General features: G+C 40.9%; 1 protein-coding gene across 1 annotated transcript in view; it reads left to right on the top strand.

Moving 5' to 3' along the window:
* Positions 1-4,197: 4,197 nt before the first annotated feature.
* PSMD1 (proteasome 26S subunit, non-ATPase 1) overlaps positions 4,198-16,794 on the top strand; it is a 93,755-nt gene continuing 81,158 nt past the window's right edge. The window contains exons 1-6 of the mRNA XM_060624106.2: positions 4,198-4,383; positions 8,655-8,698; positions 9,339-9,412; positions 9,591-9,760; positions 11,740-11,945; positions 13,987-14,130. Coding sequence (XP_060480089.1) covers positions 4,368-4,383; positions 8,655-8,698; positions 9,339-9,412; positions 9,591-9,760; positions 11,740-11,945; positions 13,987-14,130 — 654 coding nt within the window. The 5' untranslated portion in view covers positions 4,198-4,367. The remainder of the gene's footprint in view (positions 4,384-8,654; positions 8,699-9,338; positions 9,413-9,590; positions 9,761-11,739; positions 11,946-13,986; positions 14,131-16,794) is intronic.

Genomic DNA, 16,794 nt, shown 5'->3' with positions numbered 1-16,794 from the left:
TTCTGCTCTGGTCACGATCTCATGGTTCGTGGGTTTGAGCCCTGCGCCCAGTTCTGCACTGGCAGCACAGAGCCTGCTTGGGATTCTCTCTCTCTCTCTCTCCCTCTCTCACTGCCCCTCCCCTGCTCTCTCTCTCACTCTCTCTCTCAAAATAAATAAATAAACTTAAAAAAAAAATCTTGCAGAGGGCAAGGGTTTGAGAGACATAGGTGTGAGTTCTAGCATTGTTCATCCATTCATTCAACAAACATTTATTGAGCACCTACTGTGTGCCTAACACTGTGCTAGTTACTATAGGTGACACCGAGATGAATAAGATGTAGCTTGTTCCCTTGAGAAGGTCCTGGTCCAGTTGGAACATGGGCAAGGAGACAGGATACTAACTGTGTGGGGTAGAGTCTGTAAGAGGGCACATAGTGGAGTGGTCAAGAAGGCCTACCCAGAGGAGGAGTTGCTTGTTAGCTGAGGGGGAGAGGGAGAGGAAGACAGCGGGAAGAGCAAGTACCAAGGTCAGAGACGAGGTGCATGGCAGCATGGCCACTCTGGGACATAAAGATTGAGGGTAAGCAGGGTTGGATGAAGGTCTTGGGGGAGAGAGTCCTTGTCTTCCTTGTTTTTGATTGTGCTCTGGGCTGGCTGGGAAGAATAGACTGGGGAATCATGAGATGGTAAAGCAGGAAGTCAAAGCTGTTGGAAGCTGTCACAGCCAGGAAAGAAAAGGGGCAGCCAAGACCGATGGGAAATGGAGCTGCACTAATGTGAGAGACATTAGACTGACCAGATCGGGTACAGACCAGGTGAGGGGCAGTGAACAGTCAAGTGCACGCCCCAGGGCCCTGCTACGGTAGCTGTTGGGTGCCCTTCACCACACTGAGATCAAGGCAGGAGACAAGAATGGAGCTTTGAGGTTGTTGAGTTAAGGATTATCTAGCAGAGATGTATGGTGCGTGTGTGGGTCTGGTGCTCGAGAGAGAGGACAGGCATGCAGGGATCTATTTTAGCGTATAGCAATGGGAGGCATTGATCTCTCACAGGGAGAATGCAGAATGAGACAAAGGCTATGGACAGAAAGAAACTCAGAAGAACGAAGCATAAGAATCGAGCTCGGGATGAGGGCTGAGGGTTTCAAGGAGTAGAGGCAGTGGTCAGAGTTGAGTTTTGAAAAGATCGCCCTGAGTAAAGAATGCACAATTGAATGGAGAGGAAGAAACCAAAGGCCTGGAACAGCCATCCAGGTGGAAAAGCAGAATCCCCAGGAAGAGAGGGAGCCCCTCACAGGGTTCCCACAGGGCTCAGATGAGGTTGTAGCAGCTGCAAGCACAGTATCCAAGCCAGAGACATGATTGTCCTTCCACAGGGAATTTCTTCTCTTTGAAGAGCAGGGGTGGTGACTGGCCTCCTCATTTGTTTTGTTTTTTGTTTTTGTTTTTGGGTTTGTTTTTTTTTTTATGAAAGATGGGTGGGGCCAGAGGGAGAGGGAGAATCTTAAGCAGGCTTCATACCGCAGTGCAGAGCCCCACGTGGGGCTGGATCTCACCACCGTGAGATCATGACCTGAGCCAAAATCAAGAGTTGGGCACTCAACTTGACTGAGCCACCCAGACACCCCTCCTCTTGTTTTAAAACATTTTGAATTAGTTGCCAACATTTATTTTTTTATTGAGATATAACTGACACGTAACATAGTGGTTAGTTTTAGGTATACAACATAATGACTGGGTATGTGTATATATTGGAAAATGATTACCACAATAAGTTTAGTTACCATCCAGCAGGGTATCAGTATAATTGTTTTCTTGTGTTTAGAACTCTAAAAACTTTCATATATACAATACAATATCTTTAACTATAGTCACCATACTGTAACATCCCAGGGCATCTTTTTAGATTGAAGTATAGTTGACACACAATTATACATTAGTTTCAGGTTAATAGACCTGTTTATCTTATAACTGGAAGTTTGTACCTTTTGACTACTACCTTCACCCATTTCACCCAAGTTACCACCATTTTTTTTAATTAAAAAACAATTTTTTAATAATTTATTTTGAAAGAGAGAGAGAGAGCATGCACATAAATGGGGGAGGGGCAGAGAGGGAGAGAGAGAGAGAGAGAGAGAGAGAGAGAGAGAGAGAGAGAGAATCCCAAGCAGGCTCCATGCTGTCAGCACAGGGTCCAACGTGGGGCTCAATCCCACAAACAGTGGGATCATGACCTGGGCTGAAACCGAGATTCGGACACTTAACTGACTGAGCCACTCAAGTGCCCCCAAGTTATCACCATTTAAAAGTCATATTTCATATGAAATTCTGATTTCTGGCTTTTCTTGCAAGAGTCATAAGCTTTCAGGGGCACCTGGGTGGCTCAGTTGGTTGGGTGGCCGACTTCGGCTCAGGTCATGATCTCACAGTTCATGAGTTTGAGCCCCATGTCAGGCTCTGTGCTGACAGCTCAGAGCCTGGAGCCTGCTTCAGATTCTGTGTCTTCCCCTCTCTCTACCTCTCCCCTGCTCACGCTCTGTGTCTCTCTGTCTCTCAGTAATAAATAAACGTTTAAAAAATTAAAAAAGTCATAAGCTTTCACAACAGCAGCCCTACATTTTGCACAGCAACGCTGGGCTACTCAGCCCCCGCTCTCTTTCAATGGGACACTCATTCTTCGTGTTCATACAGTTATCACCACGCCCTCCTGCCTCCCTGACACTGTTAGTTGCCATTCACCATCATGCTGATCTAATATTATACTCAGACTGCTTCACTCCTTTACATCACCTGTTACATTTGTGATTCCTCTAGAAGTTTCGGGCATGCAAGCGTCTTTATATGAGGGATTGGCCAAAATGCATCCGTAAAATGATACTCCCAGACATCTGTTTATTTTTTGTGCACACTTCCCAGGGCAGTCCCTTTCATCCTGAGCTATAGGTTCTTCAAAAGTGTTTCATAGTTATATTTGATATATTTTAACAAGCTTGGCTCAAGAATACTAATTTAAAAAATTCACACATACACTCCAACATGTTATCAAGCAAATTTTAATTGCACCACAAAATATTTTTGTGCCAGTAGGTTACATTGCTTTCACAAGGCCTCAGAAATAATCCTGATTTTTCTCTTTCAGAAATAATCTTTTCTAACTGCTATCCAATCGATGAGTCACTTGATGATGTAAGGCAAGTGGCTTAAAAATGCCACCATCTGTCTCTAACCTTTGTCAAGGCTTTCTCAGTACTGGCTATTGAAGCAAATTGGCCATTGAAGCTGGTGTATGACTGCAAACAGGGACCACAACTGCCATTTCAAATTAGGTATATGAAACACCAAGAACCTGTTGTTATTGGAGGAAAGAGGAATTAGGCAAGTGGAAAACAAGAATGGAAAGCTTTTTTTTTTTTTTCCTTTGGGACATTTTCACTGTATATGTTTCTACACTTCTATAAAACAATGTACTGTGTTAATGACTCTAAATGTAAAACAAAATTCTCATGGTTTAATTTTATTCGAAAGCAGTGAATACTTAGGGATTCATTATGACAATGAAGCGTTTCTGTGAGGATTTCTTTATTAGACAGGTTCTGCTTTTTAAAAACTTTTGAGACTCGGGGCGCCTCGGTGGCTCAGTCGGTTAAGCATCCGACCCCTGCTCACGGTTGGTGAGTTTGAGCCCCACGACAGGCTCTGACAGCTCAGAGCCTGGAGCCGGCTTCGGATTCTGTGTCTCCTTCTCTCTCTGCCCCCACCCCACTTGCACTTTGTCTCTCTCACTCCCTCTCTCAAAAATAAGTAAACATTAAAAAGTGTTTTTTAACAAAGAAATAAAAACTTTTGAAACTCATTTCTCTAAGAAAAGGCTCTTTGCCCTGCTGCCAAAAGCTTGAGGTGGATGCTGCAGAGAGACCGCCCAGGCGGCAGGTGGCGCTGCGAGCTCCGCGAGCACCTGCCCGCAACACCCTTTCTCTGAGCAATGGCGGGTGATGGTGGGGTCCTCTTTCTGGGGGTGGCCATTCTGAAGCCTGATCGCAGGTGCGCAGTGGTGTCCGCGCCCCAGCGAGAGCGCCGAACCTCGAGGAGGGTTGAAGAAAACATGGAGCTCTCCTGCACCCTTCAGCGAGGGCCAGGGCGGCGGTCGGGGCGCAGAGAACCGCAGGCCGGGGGAGAATTCGCGCCGAGCAGCAGGCGGGGAGGCGGGCAGCCCCGGAGCGGGCGGGGTCCTGGAAGAGAAGCGAGCCGGCGGCCTGAGGAGGCTACTGACTGAGCAGCGCACCGGGAGAGCGAGCAGGCGCGGCGGAGTGGACGGGCCCGGAGCTGACAGATACACGGCGCGGCCGGGACGGCGAGCGAGCGGGCAGGCCTGTGCGGGACGCAGCCATGATCACCTCAGCTGGTGAGTGCGACCGCAGCCGGCGCCGAAAGGGAGGAGCCGCCACGCCGGCTTTTAGCTGAGTCAGGGCCGGTGACTGGGCACCTCCCGGCGGAGCGCCGGCCCGCGCGGCCCCTCGCTGCCCACGGCCCAGCGCCCGGGCCGGGGGCTGGCAGTCCGGTCCGGCCTCTCTGAGGGCCCCGCGTCCCCCTCGGGCTCGGGGGAATCGCGCCGGCTCGGCCGCCTGGGCATCCCTCCCCAGTCACACCCCCGTGCCCGGTCCCGAGGGGCTACCTGGGCCCTTCTCCGGCCCCGGGGCGGTGGAGGTTCTCAGTTCTGCGCCTCCCGAAGTCGGCCCTGTGGGGCCGTCTCATCCATCCCAGGGCTTCCTCGCAGGTGCCCAGGATAGGCCGGTCCCCCTGTGCGGTCGGCCGATAAGGCGGCCTCCCTGCAAGTGCTCTGGCCCCATCCTCCTGCTAATTACATTTGAGGCGGGTGGTTTCTGGGCCTATTCCAAGAGGATTCAGTTAAAACGCCCAGACAACTTTTGTGTTCGGTGAAGACAACACCCGGGGACAGCATTACGCTGCGAATCATTGTGTGGTTTGGAGGCGAGGTGCTCAGCAAACATTCTGTTTTGAGGAAAGAATTCGCGGGTGTGCGGAGCAGGCTTCATACGCTTAACGTTGTATATGCAGATTCGGGTAATGACATTTGAAATGGGATAAGCTGTGCAGGTCTGGCGGCGATTTTTAAGCCCCCCTGCTACAAATTGATTTGCGTGTAGCTGCCCACAGCCTTGATGTCTTTCTTTCTTTTCTTTTCTTTTCTTTTCTTTCTTTTCCTTCTTTCTTTTCTTTTCTTTTTTTCTTTCTTTTCTTTCCTTTTCTCTTCTTTTTTCTTTTCTTTCTTTTCCTTTCTTTTTCTTTCTTTTCTTTTTTCTTTTCTTTTCTTTCTTTTCCTTCTTTCTTTCTTTTCTTTTCTTTTTCTTTTCTTTTCTTTCTTTCTTTCTTTCTTTCTTTCTTTTCTTCCTTCCTTCCTTCCTTCCTTTCTTTTTCTTCCTTTCTTCCTTTTTTGCTTGCCTGCTTACACACCCTTTTCTCCTCCTGTTTTATTTACGCTTGTCCCTCAAGCATTTTGTTGTGAGCTAGGCTGGTGATCAGAATAACTTGTAAGGAGCTCAAAACCATGCATTTGTGGGGATTGCTGAAAGAAATTGGTGGAGACCCCAGGGACGTAATAGCTACTTTGAAAGACTTCAAGAGCCGTCACCTGCACCTGGAATCAGACTTTTGCCCCCAAAGAATACAAATGAGATGAATTTGAGTTGAATAAGGGCAGAGTTTTTCCAGTCCCGGCTCTCTAAAGATGCAATAAGCATGAAGTCTCTTGCCATTTGTAAACGTAGGCCTCGTTCCACTTCACATCTGTCCACTACCACTGCTTCTTTGCTAGAGACCGCCTGTTCTTTTGCCTGGGTTCCCGTAACAGCCTGAAGATGAGGTTTTTCCACTGTTACCTGCATACATTCCGTTCTCCTTGTTGGAGTCAGGGTATTTTTTTTTCGAACTTTAATCACACAATATCATCTTTCTGGCTTTGAATCTCCCGTGATTTCCACTGTGTTTAGAACCAGATCCAGTCTTGTAAACCGAGACTTCCCTGGCTGGATACCTGCCTTGTCCTACACCACTCACCACATCCGAATCTTACTGGCCTTTCTGTTCCTTGAGTATGTCAGTTTCTCTCCTCCCTGAGGACCCTGCCCTCTTTTTAGACTCTTTTTCCTCAAGTTGTCCCTTAACTTCTCCGTCTTTAGTCTCGGTTCGAATGTTAGTCTTTCCTGATCATTCTGTTAAAACATGTGCCTGCCTCTCTTCGCCTTGGCTGTCCCCTCCCTTCATCGCAGTCCTGTGATTACTTTGTTTACTTGCCTGATAGCTTTCTCTCTGGTACAGTTTTGGGCGACAGACTTGTCATTTTCATAATTCTTCGAGCACCGTCAGGCAGATGGCAGAAGTCCACAAGTATGTCTTGAATGAAGAAATCATTAGTCAGCTGATCAAATCAATAAATCAATCCCTAAAGTGTTTTGGAGGCTGAAAAAGCACTTGGTGGGAATATAATGGGAAGAATTTAAACCTTTTGGTGGTAAGAATAGAGGCCTTTGAGGTCCTACTCTGAGACTGTGCTGATGCGCTATATTTGTGGTGAGTGTGTATTTGTTACTATCATTTGTTATGTTTACTGAATTACTTAGCTTCTGCTCCAAACCTTTTGTCACCTTATTTCCTGTCCTCTGGCTCACAGTGGCTTAGGATCTGTCCCAGGTGCTAAACAGGCTAGCCTCATGGTTCTGGTGTGGATTCATCCGTTCATTTGTTTATTTGTTCTCTACTCACTTGCTAGGCACTAAGAACACAGTGATGAATAAGAGGTGAATGTGGATTGTTACATTTTTCAAACCATTTGGCAGAGAAAGGGAGTGGAGAGATAGAAAGATAGGTGGTTACAGGAGAGAGATGGAAAATTGTTTTGTTTTTTTTTAACATAATATAGGCACGGAAAGAGAAATTATGGTACAAAGCTTTAAAACAGTAGCCTCCCACTCCTCTTTCCTCTTCTTAATCCCTGGAGACAGCCACTTTCAACTTTTAAGCTGTTTCCACTGGAACACACGTCACTATGTATAAATCACATCCAAAGTTTTCTATAAACTGATTGGATAAGTTACATAGTATCTGCTTACTTTTTATTAGGGCAGAAGAGATTTTTCTAGCATGCTAAACTTCTCACATTCCTTGTGTGTCTCCCCTCCCCTGTCCAAAGGAGCGTTCTATTTTGTTAAGATGAGAAAGATTTGTGTATGGAGTGTAGAGTATCTGATTTAGTTGTGTTCCATGAACAAAGGCTGTGTTTCTAAGCCAGGATAACCATGTAACAAGCTAGTCATAAGTGAAACCAAATAGGAGAGTGTAAAAAATTCATTATCTCTTTTGGTAAAAGCAGTTCAGACACATCATTGATGATGGGCAATGGGTAGCATTTGTAGTACGTTGATGAAGTGTTCTGTTGTTCATGATCTGTTCCGCATTTAAAGCATTCTTGTCTATCAGCTATCCACGTCACTAGTTCAAAATCCCACCCATTACATTTTTTAATTTGTTTTCTCTCCACTCTGTCAGTTTAGCCTCTCTGTTCTGGACTTGTCCTACCAAACTAGAGTACCAAGAAGTTCTTTCTATTTGCTTTTTCTTTTAGAATAGCATTATGACCTAGCCAGCACCATGGTGTGATTTTGTTGGCTATATTTTGTATCCTTTCCTGTATGGCTCTCTAAAGACTGCTGGAGTTATTTGGCAGACTGACACCAATTAAAAATGGCGACATCTCCTAAGTAAAGTTGTCTTGATCAACTTTAATCAACTCGCAGTTTGAACTCAGTGTTCCAGAATGATTTTAAGACCTACATGGAAAACCTGTATCTGAGAGACCGTTTCTTTGTGGTCTAAGGACAGTAATTTCCCATATATTTTTTTCTAATAATCCCTTTGACTGTATTTCAAGGTGTATTCTTTTGGAGAGGTTAGTTGTTTCCTTTACTCTCCAGTGTTCATGTTAACACTTCAGGGTCACGGGAGGAACACTGTGCTTGGGTACTTAGAATTCAGAACAAGTCAAATTGCTCATCATTTCACATAACTTCTAGGTTACTTGTGATAAAAAGGAGGTGCCTTGAAATAATTGATGTATTTTACCCTGTTGAGTTGATTACTCTCTTTTTTTTTTGGTAAATAATTTTATAACTGTTGGTTTATTTTGTGTGAATAGATTTGTTCTCAAACAAATTGTCTGGGAAGGTTTCTCCTTGATCAGTAACTAGGCGAGTGATTATCAAACTGTATTATCAGCATCCCAAGGAAAACTTGTTGCCCTGTAACTGGACCCCACCCCCACATTTTCTGATTTAGTAGATCTGGAATGAGGCCAAGAATTGCATTTTTAACAAGTTCCCAGGTAATGCTAATGCTGTGGATGCAAGGACTACACTTAGAAAACTATTGAATTTGGCAAATAATGTGATATATGTGGTGTCATGGTATCATAAGGATTTGATAACATAATTCTTAAACTTCAAAATATACGCATTTATAGATATAAAGAAAAATAATTATTGTAGTGAAGTCACTTCTCAAAAAATGCTTATTTTTTCCAACTGTGATATATTTTTGAATAAGCAGTAGCTTCTTTCTTCGCATATACTTCATTATCACGATAAACCTTTTGTTTTATAGCTGGAATTATTTCTCTTCTGGATGAGGAAGAACCACAGCTTAAGGTATGAGTTGAAGAAAAATTAACTGGGGTTAATAGGAGTGCTGTGAAACTCTTTGGCTATAGTGATATTTGTGTATTTTCCATCATTTAAAATAGCCATCTTACCCAGTCTATACCCATTCAAATCTAGCCCCAAAGGACAGTATTTTGGCAATAGCAGTTGTTCATTTAACAAAGCTAAGGTAAATAATTCTCAATATGCCACCAGAACACTCCCTTCACCCTTGTTCCTTTATCAAAGGAAAGCACAAAAAATTGATTCTCATGTGTCACGTATTTTTAAATTATTTTTATTTGATTGAAATTTGGAATGTATGGTAAGAGGCTCTACACACCTGAATTCATTTATGTCCAGAGTTGTAGTCAACTTTGTATATACAGAGAAGAAAAATGTTCCTTATGGTAAGGAATGACCTATGGCTAGTCTGATGTTTTATGATTAAAAACCAAGGAAATGTGTAGACCTAAGAGACAACATAAGTCAGTTAATTTTTGTGTTTGTCATAGTAAAAATTTTGGTAAATGTGACTGAGAATTTGGCCACTGATTTATTGGAAACATTTTTTTTTTTTTTTTTTTTTTTTGAGAAAATGTAATTGTAAGTCTCTCTCAAAATTGAATTTTGGTTTTATCTTCTACAGGAATTTGCACTACACAAATTGAATGCAGTTGTCAATGATTTCTGGGCAGAAATTTCTGAGTCTGTAGATAAAATGTAAGAAATTATTTTATTTCTATAAATTGGATTCAAGTAAATCAACTAATCTCTGTGGATGTGGATCATATGGCTTATTGATTCCTTTAGAAATTTGCTGCTACTAAACATATTTAGATTTGGGATTTTTGAGAAGAAGCACAGTTTAAGATTGCCCATACTTCCAAATTTCTTTCAGAGAAGTTTTGTATGAAGATGAAGGTTTCCGGAGTCGGCAGTTTGCAGCCTTAGTGGCATCTAAAGTATTTTATCACCTTGGGGCTTTTGAGGAATCTCTGAATTATGCACTTGGAGCCGGTGACCTCTTCAATGTCAATGATAACTCTGAATACGTGGAGACTATTATAGGTAATTATTCTCCATCTGGTAAGGCTTTATCTTGTTGGCTTCTCTCTTGCCGTAGTGCACATAACATTTTTTTTTTCCGATTACTTCTTGCTCTTGCCAAATTTAATTCTTAATCTTTTTTTTTTTTTTTAAGTTTATTTATTTAGTTTTTGAGAGAGAAGGAGAGCAAGGGCAGGGGAGTGGCAGAGAGACAGAGGGGAAGAGAGAATCCCAAGCAGGCTCTGTGCAGGGCTTGATCTCACAGACTGTCAGATTGTGACCTGAGCCACAACCAGGAGTTGGATGCTTAACTGACTGAGCCACCTAGGCACCCTGCCAAATTTAATTTTAATTGGAAGTTTATAATCTTATAATTTTATGCAAGCTGAGTTTTTAGATCTGCCTTCCAGTTTTGTGCTTTATTATCTTTTGACATAATGAGCAGTAACATTAGTAACAGTAATAATGAAGATGCCTACCTCACAAAACATTTTAAGAATTAATCTGATAAATTATTCAGAAACTGCCTAATCAACACAAAGATGGTTATCTTACATTATGGTTATTGCTACTCCAGTGAGCATTCTGTAGCATGAAAAAGTTCAGTCAGATTATTATGAGTGACAAATTAAATGACAGCAATTTATAGAGTTGTTTGTAATACCAGAAACCATTATTGACTGCCTTCATTGTGCTAGGCACTGTGCCACTCATTCTTCATGGTGTGGTTTATTCCACAGCTCCCCTGTGAGGAAGGCGCTATAACTCAGGTTTCGAGATGATAAAGACACAAGGCTATTAAATATGAGAGTCAGAATTTAAAACTGAGGCTTACTCACTTCAGAGTCCATACTGTTTCTACTAGAAACCATCATTTTCTAATTTGTTTCTTTATTTTTGAAGTGGGGGGTAGGATACTGGCAAGGCTTTAGGCTGTCTATCTTGTAAATTGAACTATAACTATGTAAGGTTTTGTTCAAAGATGTGTCACTTTAAAAAAGCGATTGGAAACTTATCTAATAGATGGAAAAAGGACTGCATACTCTCCAGGCAAGTGTAGGAATATCAAGTTTTCAGTCATAGTTACAGAGAGAGCCCGAGGGTGTGTTTTCTCAGGAGTGTGCGGTGTAGGTATTTTTTTGAATTGCTGATTTAGAAGAGATCTGCATTATTCACCTGAACCCTTAAAAGGAGAGATTTGGTATTCTTTTTCAGAAATTGGGAAGTGCTGCACAAGGTGGTCCAAAGGGATACTTTCAAATGTCTCTGATGTTGTAACTAGAATTCTGCGTTCATGTTTTTAAGTTTTATTTATTTTGAGAGAAAGCGAGAGTAGAGGAGGGGCAGAGAGAGAGGGAGAGAGAATCCCAAGCAGGCTTCACCCTGCCAGTGCAGAACCCAACACGGGGCTCCAATTCACAAACCGTGAGATCATGACCTGAGCCACAGGCAAGAGTCAGACGCTTAACCTACTGAGCCACCCAAGCGCCCCCACCATTATTATAAAGAGATGATTTAGACATGGTTTCTACTGTTTTACTAACGTGAAGAAGTCTAATAATTTATTGTTCTGTGATAATTGTTACAGTAGGTCTTTTTTAATATCCTCGATGATAGCAAATATTTGTTTTTGAAAGTGAAAGAGCACTTGTAGCCAATTCTGTCTAATAAGCAGCACAGTGAAGTTGAAGAGTATAATTTCGGTTAAAATATAGTAACAAAGTAGAAATATAGTGAATGACATCAGCCTTACTGGAATTAGTGTGTAAGGCCTCCAGTATAACTTATGAAGGGAACAATATTAACTTGAATATATAACTTCTAGAATTTAAAATTTTTCAAATTTGCTTATTACTCTATAGTTATCCCATAAATTTTGAAAATTGCTTATTACTCTATAGTTATCCCATAAGTTTTTATGATTATAAATGTAGGCATTTCTCTTTTCTAGTAGTTCAGTCCTGTTTATAAGGTGATTCATTATTTTATTTTCTTCATAGCAAAATGCATTGATCACTACACCAAACAATGTGTGGAAAATGCAGATTTGCCCGAAGGAGAAAAAAAACCAATTGACCAGAGATTAGAAGGAATTGTAAATAAAATGTTCCAGCGATGTCTAGATGATCACAAGTATAAGCAAGCTATTGGCATTGCTCTGGAGACACGAAGACTGGACGTCTTTGAGAAGACTATACTGGAGTCGGTAGGTAGATGATGTGATTTTAGAGACTGTTATTAATGGGGAATCAGCAAAGCAAGTCGTTAAAACTAAAAACCTCAAGGGTAGTGAAAAGAAAATCTAGTTTAGAAATAATAAGATGCTTTTTAACCAAATGTTTTATTTTCATGTATATATATATGAACTTTGGCTAGGTTTTGTGGTCATCAAATCCCTGCTTTTATCCTATCACATTCGTTCCTTTGAAGTCTTGCATAGGGAAGTTGTTTTTCATTATCCTACCCTTGTTAAGAAGACTGTACTGATAAGCTATTTTAATGCATTTATTATGGTTAAAACTACAGACTAGATTCCTGTTTGAGGGTGTTTTGCAGTAATTATAACATTTGTAGTAAGTTAGTGTAAGGAAGTGGTCAGGAAGGTATAAGACTGAGTTAAGTGGGCATTGATTTTTATGCCCACTTTGCCTACCTAACCACCTGTCTCCATAAGCTGGCTCTGTTCTCCAGCCAGGTTAACCTCACTTCAGTTCCTAGATGTACCCTGCTCCCTTCTCCTTACCAGAAATACTGCCTCTGCCAAAAACGTTCTTTCCTTTCTTTACCTGTTTTATTCCTGTACAAGATACAGAGTTTAGCTCAGCTGTCACTATTTTACAGATCCATCGATTCCCAGCACCCATACCTCCTCAACCCCTGCTGCAGACTAGCTCTAATTCTTTTATTAATCTCTTGGAGCCTTGTGTTTTTTTCATAGGGTTTACTATTAAAGTAATTAACTCATTGTGTTACTTGGTAGTTAACATCTGTCTTCGCCACTAGACTATAACTTCCGTAAGGACAGGTACTTTGTGCCTTATTCACCACTGTGTCTCCAAAGCCAGAGGCAGTGTTTAGCAGCAGTGTGATAGGATTTGTTTAAACGAGTAAATGAATGAGCAACCTTGTGTGATAGAATTGGACCTTGTTTTATACTGTTTCATTTTTGTGCAGTTGTAGCCTCTCCTTGTCTTCATGTGAATAGAATTAAAATATTTGTTTTCATTCACTCAACAAATATTTTTTGACTGACTACTGTATGTCAGACAACTATTCTAGGCTTTGGAGATGCAGTGGCAAATAAGACCAACAGAGTTTCTGACCAGATGGAACAAACCATTAGGGGAATAGGCAGTTGAGCAAGTGAAAATTTAAAGTCAAGGGGTGACGTGTTCAAATCAAGAACAAAGCTCAGTAAGAAATGCATCTTATTTTGCATCCCAGTGCACGTATACATATGGATATAACTTAGGTTTTATGAAACAGTACCTGCTTTTACTACTTATGATACAGCTCTGATATTTTTATTTTTTTATTTTTTAAATGTTTATTTTTGAGAGAGAGCCGGGGAGGGGCAGAGAGAGAAGGGGATAGAGGATCTGAAATCGGCTCTGTGCCAACAGCAGAGAGCCTGACGTGGAGCTCGAACTGACTATCCGTGAGATCACGACCAGAGCTGAAGTCAGACACTCAACCGGCTGAGCCACCCAGGCGCCCCTTTTAAAGATTTTTATTTAAAATGGTTACTTTTTAATTTTTTAAACTTTTGTAAAGTTTATTTTGAGAGAGAGTGCATGCATACATGTGTGAGAGAGCTTGGGGGAGGGGCAGGGGGAGAGAGAATCCCAAGCAGGCTCCGTGCTATCAGCATAGAGCCTGTTGCAGGCTTGATCCCATGAACCGTGAGATCATGACCTGAGCTGAAATCAAGAGTTGGATACTTAATTGGCTGAAACACCCAGGCACCCCTAAAAACAGTTATTTTCTTTTAGTTTTATTTATTTAATCTCTCTACCCAACATGGGGCTCAAACTCATGACTCTGAGATCGAGAGTTGCATGCTTTTCTAACTGAGCCATCCAGGCATCCGCTAAAATGGTTGTTTTTAAGTTTTGCTGTTTAAGTAGCAAATAAATCTTTGGTTGCCTAAAATAACTAAAGAATGTAGATTAAAATAATTTGATTTCTAAATAAACATAATACTTCGGTAACCAGATAATGATATATCTTTAAATTATCTCTTTCAGAATGATGTCCCAGGAATGCTAGCCTATAGCCTCAAGCTCTGCATGTCTTTAATGCAGAATAAACAGTTTCGGAATAAGGTACTAAGAGTTCTAGTGAAAATCTACATGAATTTGGAGAAACCCGATTTCATCAATGTTTGTCAGGTACTTACATTACATTACGTTGTATTACTTTATGTTACCTTACCTTATGTCACACTACTTTATGCTGCATTGCTGGGCTAGACCTTACCACATTACATTACTTTATGTTACTGTAATGGTTTCATACATGTATCTGAGTTGATTTTCACAACAGCTCTGTGAAGATAAGGTATATGCTTATATTCCTTTTTACTGATAAGAAACTGAATGTTAAAAAACTAAAAAACTTTTGTTACAACGCATCCTATGTATTCTTTTTTTGTTTTTAATGTTTATTTATTTATTTTGAGAAACAGAGCACGTGCGTGCGCGGGCAGGGGAGGGACAGAGAAAGGAGGAAAGAGAATCCCAAGCAGGCTCTGCGCAGATAGTGCAGAATTGTGAGATCATGACCTGAGCCGAAGTCGAGTTGGATGTTTAACCGACTAAGCCACCCAGGCACCCCTGTATTCTTTTTCATTTTGAAAGTATTCCAAACATTTATGGAAAATTTGAAAACTAGGTTAAAAAAAATAAAAGATAGAAGAAAAGATAAAAACAGTACCTTTGTTGTGTCATTCTAAAAAGAATTTCAGGTAAATGATCTCTGGTTTTATTACCCAAACACAACCAACACATTTGGGTATATTTTATCTCTTTTTATGTTTGAAAATTTTTAAAGGATTTTATTTTCAAGTAATCTCTGCATCCAGTGTGCGCTCAAACTCATAATCCCGAGATCAAGAACTGCACACTTCCCTGACTGAGCCAGCCAGGCTCCCCTCTTCATGTATGAATTTGCTTGCACATTTTTAAAAAATTCAGATGGCCCAGAAAATGAAAAGTGTATCTTTCCCTTTCCCTGGGCCTTTTCTCAAAGATAATGTATAGATGTTTTTCTTTCACTCATTAGCACATTTCTTTTAAATGGCTGTATTTTATTGACTGGAAGCGCATGAGTTTGCTTTTTAACAATTGTCATACTGTATCAATTTTTGTATTCTGCTTAGAGCATAGCATTTCATCACAGATTTTGTTACTTTGTCACTATAATGTGTTATCATATAATTTCATCATCTATATGTTTTTAAAATTTAGAGTAATGTATCCTTTTTTAAATGCTTTTTGAAGCAAGTTTGAAACACAGAAAAGGCTGGAAGAAAAATAATATATATCACCCAATGGCAACATTTAAGTGTATTTCCTTTTAGTTTTCCCTGTATAGCTATTTGGAGTTTTGTTTGCTTCTAAGTAGTTTTTAATAGGTTTTGTTTGTTTGTGTTTGTTTTTTAAATAATTGTGTTTTAAAACGTACATGAGAAACAATAGTCTTCTGCTCACCTGTGTATTTCAGTTTTATTCCTCAGAGGCAATTTTATTTCTTTGTAGTTGTTTTATTTTTTGTCCTTTCAAGGCTTTTTAAAACTTTATTTTACATTTCAAAAATACATTTTTTTTTGAACAGGTAATAATACAGTCATGCGATTCAAAATTTAAAAAGAACCAAAGGGTGGGGTGCCTGAGTGGCTCAGATGGTTAAGCATCCGACTTCAGCTCAGGTCATGATCTCACGGTTCGTGAGTTTGAGCCCCACGTCGGGCTCTGCGCTGACAGCTCAGACCCTGGAGCCCGCTTCAGATTCTGTGTCTCCCTCTGTCTGCCCCTCCGCTGCTTGCACTCTGTCTCTCGCATTGGCTAAAAAATAAATAAGCATTAAAAAAAGAACCAAAGGGTATACAGGGAGAAGTCTTCCCACTCCTTTCCTTTGGCTCCTAAGTTCCTTTCTCGGGAGGCAAACAGTTATCAGTTATATAAATCCTTCAATTTTAACATTTTTCCATATTTAAGTCTTCACAAACTCTTGTTCCAACTTTCTTGAATGTGCAGTAGGCATTTAGTGGATGTAATTTGCCTTACTTAACCATTTCCCTATTTATTTTATTTATCTTATTTCCATTATTTCCTATTCTTTTAAAATTTTTTTTAAATGTTTATTTTTGAAAGAGAGAGGAAGAGAGACAGAGCACAAGCTTGGGAGGAGCAAATAGAGAGGAAGACATAGAATCCAAAGCAGGCTCCAGGCTCCAGGCTCCCAGCTATCATCACAGAGCCCGACACTGGGCCTGAACTCAAGAACCGTGAGATCATGACCTGAGCCAAAGTCAGATGCTTAACCCACTGAGCCACCCAGGAGCCCCATTATTTCCTATTCTTTTTCTAAGTAGGCTCCACGCCCAGTGTGGAGCCCAACATGGGGCTCGAACTCAGGACCCTGAGATCAAGACCTGGGCTGAGCTCTAGAGTTGGATGCTTAACTGACTGAGCCACCCAGGTGCTCCTCCATTATTTTCATTCTTAATTTGTAATAACTTTGGTTAATGTGTCCATTTTGAAATTAGTTATTTGCTACTTTAAGGGAACAAGAAAATTTTAATTGAATTCTTTAAAAAATCCTAAATTTATTAGATAATTTTGTTAAAGCATGACAGATTGTAAGAGTGATAAGAGAAATACTTCAAAATGGTCATTTCAGTGCCCCTTGTTCTGGCCCAGCACTATACAACATGTGTTAAATGAATCAATGACTCCTACAATTTATGGTTAAGCAGAAAATTCAAATTAAGGAGCACTTGATAATAATATACAGATAAGATTTGAAGAATCCAAGATTCATTTACCTATCAG

The sequence above is a fragment of the Panthera onca genome, chromosome C1 (assembly GCF_046562875.1).
Source record: "Panthera onca isolate mPanOnc1 chromosome C1, mPanOnc1 haplotype 2, whole genome shotgun sequence".
Taxonomy (NCBI): Eukaryota; Metazoa; Chordata; class Mammalia; order Carnivora; family Felidae; genus Panthera; species Panthera onca.
This window is presented reverse-complemented; position numbering and strand designations above follow the sequence as displayed.